The sequence below is a fragment of the Raphanus sativus genome, chromosome 4 (genome assembly GCF_000801105.2).
Source record: "Raphanus sativus cultivar WK10039 chromosome 4, ASM80110v3, whole genome shotgun sequence".
Lineage (NCBI taxonomy): Eukaryota > Viridiplantae > Streptophyta > Magnoliopsida > Brassicales > Brassicaceae > Raphanus > Raphanus sativus.
Genome location: NC_079514.1, coordinates 37,590,981 through 37,608,726, shown reverse-complemented (window position 1 = coordinate 37,608,726; position 17,746 = coordinate 37,590,981). Strand labels below are relative to the sequence as shown.

General features: G+C 30.8%; 2 protein-coding genes across 2 annotated transcripts; one reads left to right on the top strand and one right to left on the bottom strand.

Annotated features, from left to right (window-relative positions):
* Nucleotides 1–2,689: 2,689 nt before the first annotated feature.
* Nucleotides 2,690–9,804, bottom strand: LOC108849768 (UDP-glycosyltransferase 74D1). The gene is made up of 3 exons (XM_057006836.1): nucleotides 8,836–9,804; nucleotides 5,786–6,508; nucleotides 2,690–3,658 (listed from the first exon to the last, which is right to left on the bottom strand). The coding sequence occupies exons 1-3, from the start codon at nucleotides 9,469–9,471 to the stop codon at nucleotides 2,933–2,935; spliced, it is 2,085 nt and encodes a 694-aa protein (XP_056862816.1). The 5' UTR covers nucleotides 9,472–9,804; the 3' UTR covers nucleotides 2,690–2,932.
* A 3,788-nt stretch (nucleotides 9,805–13,592) lies between these two features.
* Nucleotides 13,593–15,166, top strand: LOC108853262 (B3 domain-containing protein At2g31720). Its single transcript, XM_018626698.2, has one exon. The coding sequence runs from the start codon at nucleotides 13,831–13,833 to the stop codon at nucleotides 14,986–14,988; it is 1,158 nt and encodes a 385-aa protein (XP_018482200.1). The 5' UTR covers nucleotides 13,593–13,830; the 3' UTR covers nucleotides 14,989–15,166.
* Nucleotides 15,167–17,746: the final 2,580 nt, after the last annotated feature.

Below are 17,746 nucleotides of genomic sequence, written 5' to 3'. Positions count from 1 at the left end.
ATATTAATATGTTTGAGTACAATTTCTTTCAACATGAAATTATTTTCCAAATATAATATAAATTTAAATATTTTGATCAGATATAGAACATATAGTAAGATTTAGATACGTTTAGAAAAAAGAATATTTGGTTATAAACATTAAACATTTTTCAAAGTAATTCAAAGATACTTGAATTTCAGTATTAAATTTTCTTGTTGAAAATAGTTAATAGTAACCGAAATGGTTAAACATATACTTTAGAATTTTTTTAAATATATATAATCTTAGCGGAGATTTAATTATATAAGAAATAATATACAATTACAAATATTTCCTATTGTTCTATAAATAGTTTAAATATATTTAAATCTTAGCATATATAGATTTTATTGTTCAAAATAACTAATGGTGAGTTAAAAATATAATGTAGGAATGTTCATAATATTTTTAATATCGAATTTAAACTTGAATTTTGTTCAAAATAATTAATGGTAATATTATCTAAGTTTAATATTGTTAAAATCGATTTTAAATTTGAATATTCCTAAAAAATTAGCTAATTTATAAGAAATATATTAAACACGAAAATTAGACGAAATTTAATTTAGAAAATGATTTAATAAATAGGAAAAGACAATAATTACTTAAAAATATGTACATTTAGTTAATTCAGTGGTATGTCATTGTAAATAAATTAAAAAAAACATATGACCGTTTTAAATGGGTGTTTCTTTTTTTTTCAAGGTGGAGAATTTTAAATAAGAGTTTTACGAGCATCTCCAATCGTAAACTTCATTTTTTTCTTTAAAATTTGAAAAATTTCAAAAACCGAAGTAACATGTTTTTCAGTAGTCTTTTTCATTTTTTCAAAAAGAATATTCTAATTATATTCTATCACTATCTTATAATTAATTATCAGTAACAGTTTGTTTTTTTCAAATTTACTAATTTTAACCATTTATTTTATTTTACCCATAATCCAATCCTTTTTTTTTTGACATCTAATCCAGTCCTATTAATAAGTTAAAATTATTATATGATACAATTATTACATATAACATAAATAAATAAACATACAGTTTTAGATTTTATGAAGATATACCAAATACATATATTTCTTAAATGATTAACCAAAATATTCTAAAGCCAAAAATGAGCTTGTTTCATTCTAAATTCTTCTAAATCGAACATAGAATTTCAAAATCGAAATATAAATATTTTAAACTTTTAAATGTTTTGAGAAATTTCTGAGTGGGCAATTTTTAGAATAAAAAAGGTTTCATGGTTAATCCCAAAGTATTTAACTACAAATAATATACTGTTTATAACATATTTATAATATATAATTAAATTAGAATCAAACTAATCTTAAAATGACAATAATACTAAAATTACGATAAATATTTTAAATTTAGCTTACTCACAATTTATTAAAATACTGCTGAAACATTTTCTTAGTGACTCTTTTAGAGATCTCTTGGTCTAATTAACATCAGTTCCAATAAAACTCTAAAATCTCAAATTTGGAGTAATTTTATTTTTAACAGAACTCTGAAATTAATATATTTCTACTAAATATGGTGTTTTGTGAATATTGTTACACAAAAGTTGGTATAGTATTATTATTACACAAAACATCCAAATAATATATTTTATTTTAATTTGAAAATTTAATTAAATTAGTATTATCTATTAATTCAAAAATTTTAAAATTGATATGTCATATTGTTTTGTATTTTTATTTTATACCCAATAACAATTAATACTAAATATTTTGTTTCTTTAATAATATGGTAACTGTAATATTTATTTAATTAAAAACATTTTAATTCTTTCAAAATGAATAACTCTAGTTGGCCTTTCTCGCAAACAATTTACGGTATGATCGACAGTAGTAACGTTAATATGGTTGTTTATATTGAGAGACGAGATAACATGACATACCAGTTTATTTTCTTCTCATCTTCCCCGCAGACACACTCAATTATCGGTTGATGTAATTTCTTATGTAAGCAAGTGAACCGGAAATGACTCAAGGTCAGTTTAAACCATCCAAAACTACGGGTCCGATTTGGTTACTAGGCCAAGAAGCCTATCAAACTGCTCTTCTCGGCCATAGGCCGACTAGATTTGGTCATAAGGCCGAGGAACCCATCTCCTCGGACATAAGCTATTTAGTCTTGTCCTCAACGACCAAATGTTGAAGCTATATTAACAATTCGAATATCTTCAATAAAAGACAGATTCAGATTCACGAGAAGAAAGAAGCATTCAAGTTTTAAACTTAGCATACCGCAGCTTAACTTTGGAGAACATAAACTTTATGTCTAGCGAATTAAGCTTTAGACGATTATCTACTTTGTTTTTTGTTTTTTTTTCTGAAAAGTCCAATTTACTTTGTTCACTTTTGCTTTTACATGAATCTTACGAAAGATTGGATATCTTGTACTCAACAACGCTTTTATTAAAGAAGTAATAAAAAAAACTAATTATTTAATCTTTTCCGACTTTTATGATTTCATAGTGTTTTTGTGTGATTAACTCGAAAGCTTCGGTTCCGTTAGAAGTCAAGCAAAAAAAAAAATCGATTATGTGGATTTTGATTCCACATTAGTTTTCCCAAGCCAAAAAGTTTATATTGTCAGACACTAGTGATCATGCCTAATTCATAAAAGTAAGTTTTTCAGTTTATTTGATAGTAAAATACTTCAGTGATAGATAATCAATGACATATAAGAAGAAAACAAATATTCAACAAATAAAAAATGCATAATACTTAACTTCTTAGTTTCTGTATTTTTCAATCACAAAACTTGCCGGTACTTGCTCCGGCTCCAATTATTTTCATGTTGTTCAGATCAAATTAAAACCAACTCCAACACCAACAACACAAATTGCATTATAAATTTTTAGTTTTCTGAAGCTCCAAAAACACATAGGTACGAACAGTTTACCTAGCAATTTTAGCAACAAACTCATCAATATTCTTATCAGAGTTTCCTCCTTCAGCCAAAGCTTGTTTTGCAAACTCCATCAATCTCATAGCATTCTTTCTAATATCTTTCCCTTTCTCTGATGTCTCCTCCATAACTTCTCCAACACATCTCACAATCTCTTCTTTCGTCACAAACCCATCTTTATCTGCCTTAACCCTTGTTCCAACCTTCCACACATCTTCTATAAACTTAGCATTAGTCGGTTGATCGCTATAAGCCGGCATCCCAATCAAAGCTACTCCTAAGCTCAATGCCTCTAGAGTTGAATTCCATCCGCAATGCGTTATGAAACAACCAATCGATTTATGCTCAAGAACCTGTAGCTGAGGACTCCAATTCACTATCAGTCCTCTCTCACCAATTTCCTCTATGTAGTTGCTTGGGAGCTTCTTTGTCTCTTTTTCTCTAACCACCCATATGAAATTAAGACCGGTTTGTTTTAGACCAGCCGCAACTTCAATCATTTGATCGTCTTTTAGAACCGCTAAGCTCCCGAATGAGACGTAGATCACTGAACCACGCGGTTTTGAGTCAAGCCAATCAAGGCATTCGTTGACTTGAGCATTGAGGAGACTGATTCCATAGTCTTTGTCGCCTGGTAATTGTTTGTCTATGTACATTGATGGAATCATTGGTCCTATGTTCTTGACAGGCCATTGGTTCTTCATCCATTCTAGCACCTGAGAAGAAATATAAATATAATAGTAAAATACATGGAATAGAAGAAACGTTAGTCTCGCTTGACTGCTTATTCACTTGGTAGATTAATTCATAATCAACCGTTCATGTCAATGTGTCAACCAAACTGGACTAAAACGTTTGTTATCATGAACCGAAAAGAAAAGTCTGGACGCGGCGTCTGTTGGTTAATAAGTGGAGGCTGAAGGAACTAAAATATCTTACAAACAGAGTTCCAAAGTCTATAATTTGAGTTATAACGGTGGGAAAAAACTAACTAACCTGTAAATTATCCATACCTTAGTAGCAATGAAAGAAAACTAAATAGCTATCTGTCAGAATCCAATTGTAATTCAAAATATTGTTAAGCCTGTCTATGCTCATGTCTAGTTTACACTACTCAATTCCTCGTTGTGGAGTTAGTCATAGAAAAGCCTTTGTTTTTTCCCTTTTGCTAATTTGGTAAACAAATCTACAAACGTGTTACACCAAAAAAAATCTACAAATGTGTTACACCAAAAAAAAAAATCTACAAACGTGTTTTATAAAACTGAAATCATATCATTTGCGAAAGTATAACTACTTGTCAAAACAATTTTTATAACACACCGACAACAAGAATCAGAAAAATAAAAATTATAAAAAGAATCGTAATTTTTTATTAAAGTTAATATCAATTTGATTTTACCCTAAATTTGCTTAACACGTGTTACTATTTATAGAACGTGTAACGAGTAGCAAGTAACAAAGCAAATACTGGTCCTTGTTTTGTCTTTACGAATAATGAAATTTGTTGATTTGTTATTCGACTTAACAACACTGAATAGTTAAATTTTCAAAACAGATACAGTCAAGTATGAAGTAACGAGTATAAGATGAATGTCGAGTAACGATGTCCAGATCTACTCGAATGGTCTTTGGTCCCTGGTACGACAGGTGATGCATGTATATTATAATATTAAATATCCTTTTCAGGCAGTGTACTTGTGGTTTTTTCTATTAAAAAACGTCAATTTATTTATCTGTAAAATATTTATACAAATATTATAACAATTGTTTCGTTTTAGATAAACCTACTTGTAATGGAAATTTATAAATAAGAAACAGTGTGGGTATTTATAAATAATGTCAAATGTCAAAATATAAAAAATATGAAAATAGTATTAAAAGAGAAAAAAATTCAAAACAGCATTAAATAAAAATAAAATAACAAAATCATTTAAAACCCTGAATTCTTACCTTAATCTATTTCCTAAATATTAAATCTTAAATTTTAATCACTAAATACAAATTAAAATATAGATATTTTTATGGTTATTCCCAAAGTAATTTTATATAAATAATATTATATTTCCAACATATTTGAACTATATAATTAAATTTAAACTAAACCAATTTTAAAATGACCGATAACACTAAAATCATAATAAATTTCTTAAGTTTCTTTTAGCTTATTAACAGATTATTAAAATACTGCTCTTAGTAGATTTTTAGAGTTTTTTCGTGTAACAGCAATTACAATGAGATTCTAAGACATTAAATCCCGTATATTTTAACTTTAATTAAAACTCTAAAAACCCAAGTTTGGTATTTTGTAAATATTATTACATCAAATTTGGTATAACATTATTTATCACACCAAATATTTAAATAATATAATTTATTTTATTTTAAAATATAGTTAATTATTATTAGTTTAATATCTTAAAATAAATATATCATATTATTTTGTATCTTGTTTTATATTCACAGCAGTAAATATTAAGTTATTATATTTTATTTTTATTTCATAATATAGCTAAGTTAATTTTTGTTAAATAATAAAAATATGTAACTAAAAATACATAATTTTTATTACTTTTTATCCTTCAGTTTTAATAATATGATATTTTACGTTGCTAAAAAAAAGTATTGATATTTTACAATACTATCACTAAATTTGAAGTGCAACTTAATTATTGCTCTGGCTTTGTTTCATTTTTCTATGGTTCACATCAAGCACTGAGACAGTGATTCGACGGGATAGTACGATCCACCATTATGAATGTCACGTGGAAATATTTATTTTTGGATCTCATTTCGCATATAACTAATAAACAACAAAAAGTCTTAAGATGAAGAATAATTACCTCAGGCTCGAGTTCGTCGAAAGAGTTAACCAAGAAGAAGTCAACGTGATCAACATTCACAAACTGGCTACAAGTGAGCTCAAACAACGGACGGCATAGATTATTGTCGTACAGAAACCCCGGCAGGTCGCTACCTTTCAACGGAGGCATCGCAGGCAAGACGACGTCGTCTTGAAACTCCTTAAACTCTCCTCGCAAGAAATGGATGTAAATGGCGTTGACGGTGGAGCACTGAGTGAAAAACGGCGCCGCAGCGACCCCTGGATGTTTCCGGCAAACGTCGAGAATCCAAGGCGTACACGAGTCGTAAACGACGGCGTTTGGTTTAGGTTCCATGGAGGAGATAAGTTGAGAGAGGCTTCGAGAGACGTTTTCTTCTAACTTTGCAAAGTACTCGGAAGATGGTTCGCTGGATGAGTGGCCTTCCTCGAAGCCGTCGTCCAGGGGGACGAAAGAGAGCGGAAGAGCGGTGGCCATGGCACGGCGGATGATGGTGTTGTGTGTGGATGATGTGGTGAGGAATGTGACGGCGACGTTTTTGGAGATTAGACGTTTTGAGAATTGGAGGAGAGGGTTTATATGTCCTTGGATCGCTAATGGGAAGACTAACACTTTTGCTTTTGTTTCTTCTCCCATTTTCTTCTCTCTTCTTTTTTTGTTTATCCCTGAGTTTTTGATGTTGTTAATGTTGCTGATGAGACTTTGTTGCTTATGCTTATGTCCCTTTAATAAATAGTCAATTAAAAGGTTGGTGGGTTAGTGATTTGGTTATAAGATAATGTCTTTAATTCCTATGTGTATCGTATTATAAACATTATGTGGCCTAGGATCCTAGCTAGTTTTTTTTTTTTTGATCAAACCTAGCTAGTTTTTTTTAAATACTGTAATGTGGCCTAAATCTTATTCAGGTTTTGTTTCCAAGGTGGAGGATTTTTAAATCAAGGGTCTCTAATCTTTTACAAGTTAGACTCCTCGATGGAAGAGTTATGCTTTAATTTTTTTTAATATGAGTTTGTATTATAACTTTCTTTATGTAAATATTATTTACCAACTATTGCATATACTGTACCCTTTATAGTTTCTCTCACCATTTAGGCATTAACGTTGTTTTTTATTGGTTTGAAAAGAAAATTGATGTTAATTTTTTTCTTCTTACTGTCTTCGTATCAATTTGTAAATATTTGATCATTTCCATTTTATTTGTGGTTGTGAAATATTTCTTATTTATATTTTCTTCCATAATTTTCTCTTAAAATTTTTATATAACTTTTTCGTATAAAAATTTTAACAATTTTGTAAATAACAACTTTAAATCTTTTTTACTCTTGATTATGCTCAAAGTTATCGGTTAAACAGAAAAATTGCTTTTCATTGTTTGCACTAACTATTGTTTTCCACACACATGTTTTATCTTAGTTTAGATACATTGTTTTCACTTTTTTCTTCTTTTAATATTTTCTTCTTTCCAAAATTTCAATCGAAACCTTAGTTTATCACACATGTTTTAGGTCCTAATGTTTATGGTATTAGTCTTAAGTATTGTTTGTTGATAAATTGTTTAATTTAAAACCTTTTAAAATTAAAGTCCCAACATTGTAAGCTTCAGAAAATCTTGAGGGAATAACTATAGAAATAAAAAAATTGTGTAGATCATATTAAATTTTATTTTCTACGTTTTACAAAAATGTCATTTAGACACACTTCACGTATTTAAAATAAAAATAAAAAATGTATTGATTTATCCTTATTTTATTATACAATTATTTAAGTAAAATGATTTAACTAAATATTTATTGATTATTTAAAAAAGTAAACAAAAAATTAATATGAAATATTAAATTAGAAATGTGGAATAACTGAAACAAAATAAAAAACCAGAATGACATTTTTATGAAACATAGTATATATTCTTACGCACTTTTTATAGAGTAAGATTTATACTCCCTCTGTTCCACTTTAAGTGAAGTTTTAAGATTTTTATTTTGGTTCATAATATGTGATGTTCTCATTATTCTAGGTAAGATTAAATGTTATTCAAATTTTGTGACCAATTACAAAATCATGTACTATTTTGTTATTGGTTAAACTTGTTTTATTTAATGTGATTTTTATATAACCAAGATAAAGTGCATAAAAATTTATATTTTCTTAATAATCGTATAAAAACCTTAAACATCACTTAAAATGGTACAGAGGGAGTAGTCTATTAGTCTCTGACAATCTTAGAAATAGTAACTTTAATTGCCTCATTTAAAGCATAGAATTGTAGTGACTGAGACTATTTAGTGCTAATATGTTGTTTATATTGAGACACGAGAGAGACATGGCATACCAAATCTTATATTTTTTGCCATCTTCCCCGGAGGCACACTCAATTTATATATATAGTGGTTGATGTCATTGCTTATGCAACCAAGCAAACCAGAAATAAAACTTTAAAATCACTCAATTTAATATTAGGTATTCACGTAAGGGTTGCTCAAAAAACAAAAAAAAAGGTATTCACGTAAGAAGTGGCTGATTAAAGAAAGCTGCTAGAGAACTGAAAATTCAATTCGTTAATGACAAAAGTTAATTAGGATATTTAACTCACGGATCCAATGTTTGAAAGACAATAACCAGCACATTCTTAAAATTCATGGTCGGTCTAGTTAGGCCCAATAGTTTCCCTTCACCAAACTCTAGCCCAGTGTTTTAGTTGCTTTTCGGTTCGGTTTGGTGCACTTTGATTTGTTTAAATAATAATAATATGTAACTAAAAATACATAATTTTTATTACTTTTTATCCTTCAGTTTTAATAATATGATATTTTACGTTGCTAAAAAAAAGTATTGATATTTTACAATACTATCACTAAATTTGAAGTGCAACTTAATTATTGCTCTGGCTTTGTTTCATTTTTCTATGGTTCACATCAAGCACTGAGACAGTGATTCGACGGGATAGTACGATCCACCATTATGAATGTCACGTGGAAATATTTATTTTTGGATCTCATTTCGCATATAACTAATAAACAACAAAAAGTCTTAAGATGAAGAATAATTACCTCAGGCTCGAGTTCGTCGAAAGAGTTAACCAAGAAGAAGTCAACGTGATCAACATTCACAAACTGGCTACAAGTGAGCTCAAACAACGGACGGCATAGATTATTGTCGTACAGAAACCCCGGCAGGTCGCTACCTTTCAACGGAGGCATCGCAGGCAAGACGACGTCGTCTTGAAACTCCTTAAACTCTCCTCGCAAGAAATGGATGTAAATGGCGTTGACGGTGGAGCACTGAGTGAAAAACGGCGCCGCAGCGACCCCTGGATGTTTCCGGCAAACGTCGAGAATCCAAGGCGTACACGAGTCGTAAACGACGGCGTTTGGTTTAGGTTCCATGGAGGAGATAAGTTGAGAGAGGCTTCGAGAGACGTTTTCTTCTAACTTTGCAAAGTACTCGGAAGATGGTTCGCTGGATGAGTGGCCTTCCTCGAAGCCGTCGTCCAGGGGGACGAAAGAGAGCGGAAGAGCGGTGGCCATGGCACGGCGGATGATGGTGTTGTGTGTGGATGATGTGGTGAGGAATGTGACGGCGACGTTTTTGGAGATTAGACGTTTTGAGAATTGGAGGAGAGGGTTTATATGTCCTTGGATCGCTAATGGGAAGACTAACACTTTTGCTTTTGTTTCTTCTCCCATTTTCTTCTCTCTTCTTTTTTTGTTTATCCCTGAGTTTTTGATGTTGTTAATGTTGCTGATGAGACTTTGTTGCTTATGCTTATGTCCCTTTAATAAATAGTCAATTAAAAGGTTGGTGGGTTAGTGATTTGGTTATAAGATAATGTCTTTAATTCCTATGTGTATCGTATTATAAACATTATGTGGCCTAGGATCCTAGCTAGTTTTTTTTTTTTTGATCAAACCTAGCTAGTTTTTTTTAAATACTGTAATGTGGCCTAAATCTTATTCAGGTTTTGTTTCCAAGGTGGAGGATTTTTAAATCAAGGGTCTCTAATCTTTTACAAGTTAGACTCCTCGATGGAAGAGTTATGCTTTAATTTTTTTTAATATGAGTTTGTATTATAACTTTCTTTATGTAAATATTATTTACCAACTATTGCATATACTGTACCCTTTATAGTTTCTCTCACCATTTAGGCATTAACGTTGTTTTTTATTGGTTTGAAAAGAAAATTGATGTTAATTTTTTTCTTCTTACTGTCTTCGTATCAATTTGTAAATATTTGATCATTTCCATTTTATTTGTGGTTGTGAAATATTTCTTATTTATATTTTCTTCCATAATTTTCTCTTAAAATTTTTATATAACTTTTTCGTATAAAAATTTTAACAATTTTGTAAATAACAACTTTAAATCTTTTTTACTCTTGATTATGCTCAAAGTTATCGGTTAAACAGAAAAATTGCTTTTCATTGTTTGCACTAACTATTGTTTTCCACACACATGTTTTATCTTAGTTTAGATACATTGTTTTCACTTTTTTCTTCTTTTAATATTTTCTTCTTTCCAAAATTTCAATCGAAACCTTAGTTTATCACACATGTTTTAGGTCCTAATGTTTATGGTATTAGTCTTAAGTATTGTTTGTTGATAAATTGTTTAATTTAAAACCTTTTAAAATTAAAGTCCCAACATTGTAAGCTTCAGAAAATCTTGAGGGAATAACTATAGAAATAAAAAAATTGTGTAGATCATATTAAATTTTATTTTCTACGTTTTACAAAAATGTCATTTAGACACACTTCACGTATTTAAAATAAAAATAAAAAATGTATTGATTTATCCTTATTTTATTATACAATTATTTAAGTAAAATGATTTAACTAAATATTTATTGATTATTTAAAAAAGTAAACAAAAAATTAATATGAAATATTAAATTAGAAATGTGGAATAACTGAAACAAAATAAAAAACCAGAATGACATTTTTATGAAACATAGTATATATTCTTACGCACTTTTTATAGAGTAAGATTTATACTCCCTCTGTTCCACTTTAAGTGAAGTTTTAAGATTTTTATTTTGGTTCATAATATGTGATGTTCTCATTATTCTAGGTAAGATTAAATGTTATTCAAATTTTGTGACCAATTACAAAATCATGTACTATTTTGTTATTGGTTAAACTTGTTTTATTTAATGTGATTTTTATATAACCAAGATAAAGTGCATAAAAATTTATATTTTCTTAATAATCGTATAAAAACCTTAAACATCACTTAAAATGGTACAGAGGGAGTAGTCTATTAGTCTCTGACAATCTTAGAAATAGTAACTTTAATTGCCTCATTTAAAGCATAGAATTGTAGTGACTGAGACTATTTAGTGCTAATATGTTGTTTATATTGAGACACGAGAGAGACATGGCATACCAAATCTTATATTTTTTGCCATCTTCCCCGGAGGCACACTCAATTTATATATATAGTGGTTGATGTCATTGCTTATGCAACCAAGCAAACCAGAAATAAAACTTTAAAATCACTCAATTTAATATTAGGTATTCACGTAAGGGTTGCTCAAAAAACAAAAAAAAAGGTATTCACGTAAGAAGTGGCTGATTAAAGAAAGCTGCTAGAGAACTGAAAATTCAATTCGTTAATGACAAAAGTTAATTAGGATATTTAACTCACGGATCCAATGTTTGAAAGACAATAACCAGCACATTCTTAAAATTCATGGTCGGTCTAGTTAGGCCCAATAGTTTCCCTTCACCAAACTCTAGCCCAGTGTTTTAGTTGCTTTTCGGTTCGGTTTGGTGCACTTTGATTTGTTTCGGTTTGATTCGGCTATTGATTCTCGAACCAAAATTAAACCGTACCCAGCTTCACCTCCAAGCTCAAGTCACTGCGGTTATTACCGATATGCTTCGCCGAAACATAAGAACTCGGCCCAAGCTTCGTTTGCTAGCTCTGGACATAAACATGGATGCAGGTTTTGCTTCCATTTGTAACCTTTGTGCTCTGTTTCTTTGTTTCTAGCTTCTCGTTGATCTCTCTCATTAACACAAGCTCTTACTTCTGCATATTTAGTTGTCTGTGATGCTTTGTGTAATGTACTTGTTTGTTAACTTGATCTTTTAACTTTTTTCCCCTCACACACAATGATCAATCTGCAACTAGAAGAGGAAGATGACCTAAACAGTGGTGCTCTTTGGACTTTGCTCTAAATCCGTAATGTATGAGAGCAATATTACAGAATTTGCAGCTATACTGGAAGGATTTTCTCAATTGCGAGAGATTGGAAACGAAGCAAAGCTAGAAAACAAGTTGAAATGCTGTAAATGAATTAATAGTCTTTTAGATATTAAAAAAAAAATGAAGCGTGGGGGTTTCTGTTCTTGCATAACCTTTCAATTTATTGTTAGACCAATCAACTTATTGAGGCATTCAATTTGGATGATAGTGATGATGAATCAAACCCATGTTTCATTGTTGCAGCAAAGCTTATTTCAAATGTGGCTACGAAACGAGTGCTTTGAATATTAAAAGACTTATAAGACCTTTTGTGTTATCTTTATTATGATTTATAAATTTGGTTTCCACGGAAAAAAGAAAGAAAAAAACCCTCCAAGCTTGATGATTGGGAATTTGGGATATAATCGTAAGAATAGAGTTGTCAAATAAACGTTACGCAGAGATTAATGTGATTTGATTTCTCCATAGAATGTGGTAGTGCGCGAGTGGACTTAAACTGAATAGAGAATATCGCCTGAGATTTACTTCAACTAGATAATCTTCTGAGATTCACTTATATTATTATTTTTATTACCATTAACAATACGAAGATAAATACGGATTTAAAAAGAAAAGGGAAATAGAGGCAGCTTCTAACATATTTAAGATTGTCTACACTAATCAAAAACTAAAGAAAACGAAACTATATTTCCTTTTTGTTAGCGATAAACCCTTAAAACTAACCAAGACGTACGAAGATAAATACGGATTTAAAAAGAAAAAAGGAAATAGAGGCAGCTTCTAACATATATCAGATTGTCTACAGACTCTACACTAATCAAAAAACTAAAGGAAAGGAAATAATATTTTCCTTTTGTTAGCGATAAACCAAAACATAGGAAGATAAATCTATCTTATTAAAACAGAAACATTCTGTTGGACCTAACATTTATTTTGTAAGTTTTTAAATTAAATACACCTTTATACTTTATAGTTAAACATACATTAAGTCACTAATGTTCCTTTCTTTATACTACTATCCATGTTTCCAAACAATATACTTATTTCTTTATACTACTATCAATGTTTCCAAACAATATATTTTTTATACTACTATCAATGTTTCCAAATAATACAATAATTAATCTTAGTTATTTTATATCTATCATTTTCTCTTTAAAATTTTGTAGAAACGTCATAATTTTCATAAATTGCAAAATAGTGAACTTTAAAAATTTCGATTATAAGATTACAAATTATGAAAACTATTACAATTTAAATCCAATTAGATTACATATCGGTCATCAATCAGTTCAATCGGTTAGTCTCGGGTTTTAGTGATTTTTAATATGAATATTTTAAAAACATAAATTGAATTGTCAGATCTCCGGATTAACCGGTATAATCACAATCGGGTTGAATTTAAAAATATTGATTTAAATGCAAAAATATTTTAAATACACACTCTTTTAAAATAACCAAAATATTTGTTAAATTATTAGTGAATTTTTTCATCGTAAAATATCCCGCGCTTCAAAAGCGCGGGTCAAAATCTAGTACGGATTTAAAAAGGAAAAGGGAAATAGAGAGAACTTATAACCTATATCAGATTGTGTTCACTAATTAGAAAACAAAGACAATAAGAAATTTTCCTTTTTTTAAGGTGTCCTTATGATCAGGAAAGGGTGAAGGAAGCGTCTATATAAACAGAGTCCCTACTACTTAACCCTTTCACTGCCTCCCTCCCTCCCTCGCTCCTCATTACTATCTTCTTATTGTTGTTTAATATATTTTGTCCAGAGAGATTTTGATTCATTGCCAAGAAAAAAAGTAAAAGAGAAGTCTACTTTTCGAAGAAGATGGTGACCCATGATGATGATAACAAACGCAGCGCGGGAGAGAAGAGATGTTTTGATCTTTTTGCGACGTTGCTTCACGCTTACGGTGACGATGAAATAAGAGCTAGACGAAGTCAAGAAGAACAAGAGAGGAACATGCTCATGATCCGCACCGTTATTAATGCTGCCACCAACACTTTCTTGCTAGGTAAGCGAAAGATTGATGATCTTGAGTGCAAGAATCAAGAAAACACTGCTTCTTCTTTTCCGAGTTTGGTAGAGTCCAAGAGGCGTCGTGTGGTGGTGTCCGATGACGACGAACCCATCAGAGCAGAACCTATTAGAGAAATCAAACCTCCGGTTAGAGAAAGAAAGGGACCGGTTAAAAGAAAGGCGCCGGTTAAAAGAAAGGAACTGGTTGGAAGAGAACCGGTGAAGACCCCGGGATGGGTGTATAAACTGATGAGGAGTAACAATGGTGAGGGGGATGCGAAGATGATATTTGAGAAGGCGTTGACAAAGACTGATCTCGCACCAAACCAAGCACGTCTCTTGATGCCTTTTCTCCAAATAGCTGATAAGAACTTCTTGACCGAGGCGGAGCGGAAGATCCTTAAGGAACATCAGGAAGCAAAAAAACATGCTAAAAAGAAAGGAGTTGATGATGATAAAAAACCAAAAGGAGTTGATGTCATCTTGTTGAACCGTAATGGTATTAAATGGAACCTTAACATGAGGATATGGGAGATGAGGTCTAGTTCCAACTACGCCTTGTGTACTGGCTGGAAAGACCTCGTCCGCAAAAACGACCTCCAGATAAACCAGACTATCACCCTCTGGTCCTTCCACTCCCATGATGGCACTCTCTACTTTGCTTTCGATCTCTCCACTCCAGCTCTGGTTCCAGTTAACCCTCCAGCTTCATCCATGGCTCTGGTTGCAATCTCTGAGGATCCGTTTGTGTGTGAAGAGGCAAACAGGAGACTCTTACCTAAAATTCCAAGGAGTAGCAGAACTCCTTCAGTTTGTATTGTTCCACCTCCAACAAGTGACTCCAGCAACCTCTACCTACTCGAGGGTGGTTTGGATCTAAACAGAACACCGCCTCCAGAGGACACTAAGATGGATCATGATCTCGAGGATGTACAAGAGACGCATGTTTGGAGTACCTCACAGTAATCCCTCACTGAGACCTCACTAGTATCCTTCACAGGTACGACGACTCTGGACCTAGCCCACTCTCGCGCTTACCCTGTCACGCAAGTATTCTTTTTTTAGGCATTCAAAATGATTTTTATTCCGTTGGTTTTTTTTGGTACACTAATCTCGACTGCTGTAGCTTTCTTAATGGTATGAATAGAACGATAACAATGATTATTTTGTTTTGGCAATTTGTATTTCAATGTTGTTTGACTATGTCGTTGAGTAAATGCTTTAACCAGATTATACCGGAATAAACCAATTAATTACACAAGAAAGATTATCCCTGTAAATTCAATTCAGCAAATAAATTAACAACACTTGATGTACTTCAGCTCATCCCATCCTTCTTTTACTATTGAGAAACTGGTCTTCCTCCGCTGTGTTATGTCCTTAATCGATATATTCTTCATTATATTTTCTTTGGGTTTGTGGTTGTGGGTAAGAATACTAAAGTTTGAGCTACGTCCGATGAATGCTACATATATGATCTGATCAGATTAACGGGTTTTCTTGTATCAGATTTAATATAACAGACAACTAACACTCACTTATTGATTCTTATCTATTGTCGTCCTTGTCCTAAGCAACTTCCATAACACCTAGAACTATGATCTGATCTTACCGGTGTCCTAGCAACTTTCATAAGCAGAGAAAACATGAACTGATCGATTTATTATAAATCTCCAACATCATTTTCTTTTCGTCACATAAGCAATGTATGATTAATTAAGTTGACACTAATTATGTATTTACGTCCCTCCCATATATACAGTTTGCTTATGGCTATGTGGTTGAGATAAGTTGTTCTAGTAGTAGGTTTAGATCAGTGTCCCATCTTTTTTTGCCAAGATGGCTAAGACTTAAGATCTTGGTTTGTAAAATCTTATATTCATTAATATATGATATTTACAGTTTAGCAAAAAAAAGTTACCTGGATTAGTTATTGGGTTGTACGTGTTGACGTTATGCTCACACAAGAGTTTACTATTACTAGTATTGCGCCCATGGAAATATATTTGATTACAAATAAAATAAAATTTTAATTATATATAACTACAAACAACATGTATTATTTAGCTTTGATTTATCAGAAGGATATGTGTACATATAAAACATACTAACACACTTACCATTATTATTATTTTTCAACACACTTACCATTATTTAACCACCAACATACTATAAATGAAGTTAGATTTATTTAAATATTCATTCATTGATTTAGTTAGCTTGTTGGATATAAATATTACTTTGAAGCTTTCCCGTTTTACTACTTTTTTTGTTTCATTATTTTTTCCTAATTTTTGACCTTGACCTTCAATTTTTCTTCTTTGACTAAAATCATTCAGTATGTTAATTTACGAACAAAACTAATATTATAAATCTAATAAAACAATAAAAATAGAATGTAACAGAAAACATGTGATCCTTTTTTTTAACATGTGATCTCTATGCTTAATGTATGCTACTATACTTTAAAATCTGTATGATCATCATTTTACTAAAAAAAGTCTATATGGTCATGGTCATGGATAAAGAAGAATGATCATGGGTAATGTAGTGGGGTTTCACGAAACTGTTATACGGTTTTCCTAATTGTTGATACTTTTTTTTCTTTTTTTCTCGGTGGAGTGGCATCGCATCATTTATTAATCATGAGTTATGATTTCTTCCAAGTTTCAAAATCAAAACAGAGTGTTTTATAAAGAGTAACATAAAAGAGTGAATCAAATAACTAAACATACCATTTGTTTTTTGATTGAGTACGGTTCTACTTTAGTTCGAAGTTTGTTGCGGAGAAAGCTTGTTTGTCTTTTGTCTTCTTCCTTCATTGCTAGCAAATCTCTGATTTTCCAAACTCAATCAAGCTTTGAAACAGAATATATTTTAGTGTCATTTTCACATGAAATGAACAATTAAGAGGTTATTAAATGAAAATAATATAAACTGAATCTAAATTAAGAATAGTTATGGAGTTCTCTATCAGTTGAAGGACTCAATAGAAAAAGAAAAGAGAGATGAAGAAAAGAGAGAGAAAGATTAGTGAGTAAAATTTTGATCAGATGTACATAAATGATATAACAGTTTCAAATTCAGAACTCACCTATGAAGACGATGCTTTTGTGAGAATACAATTAAGAAAAGTAGACTAATTTATATATGACATAAAAGGAAACGGTTTCAAAAAGTATAACGTGGGTTTTTGAGAAAAAATAGGATAGTTGGTTGAAAATTTGGAATATGTAGAAAAATAGGAAATTAAAAAATATATATTTTAAAAAGAAAATTCCACGTGTCAAGATTTAATTCGTTAGACGACTTGCGCTTTAGTATATAAGGATTAATGCAAACGTGAATGAAAATATTTCAAAAACAAACGATATTTTCTCAATAATTATATTTCTTACCTGGATCGATTATGTAATTCTTATAATCTTGAATTATATACCACGGTAACTTATATACACTTTATTTACATTTATATATACATGTAAGTTCTAATAATAGACCAGACTAATCATATAAAATAAAACCACAAAGTGAAAAATGCAAACAGAATTATCTCAAAAAATGCCATTTCTCAAAAAAAAAGAATGCCATTTCTCAAAAAAAAGAAAAATGCAAACAGAATTATCTCTGTAAAGATAGACAATCAGCACGTACCGTGTCAGTTCTGGATTCATTTATGTTTTGTTTCTTGCGTGTAGGCCTGGGCATTTTACCCGGACCCGAG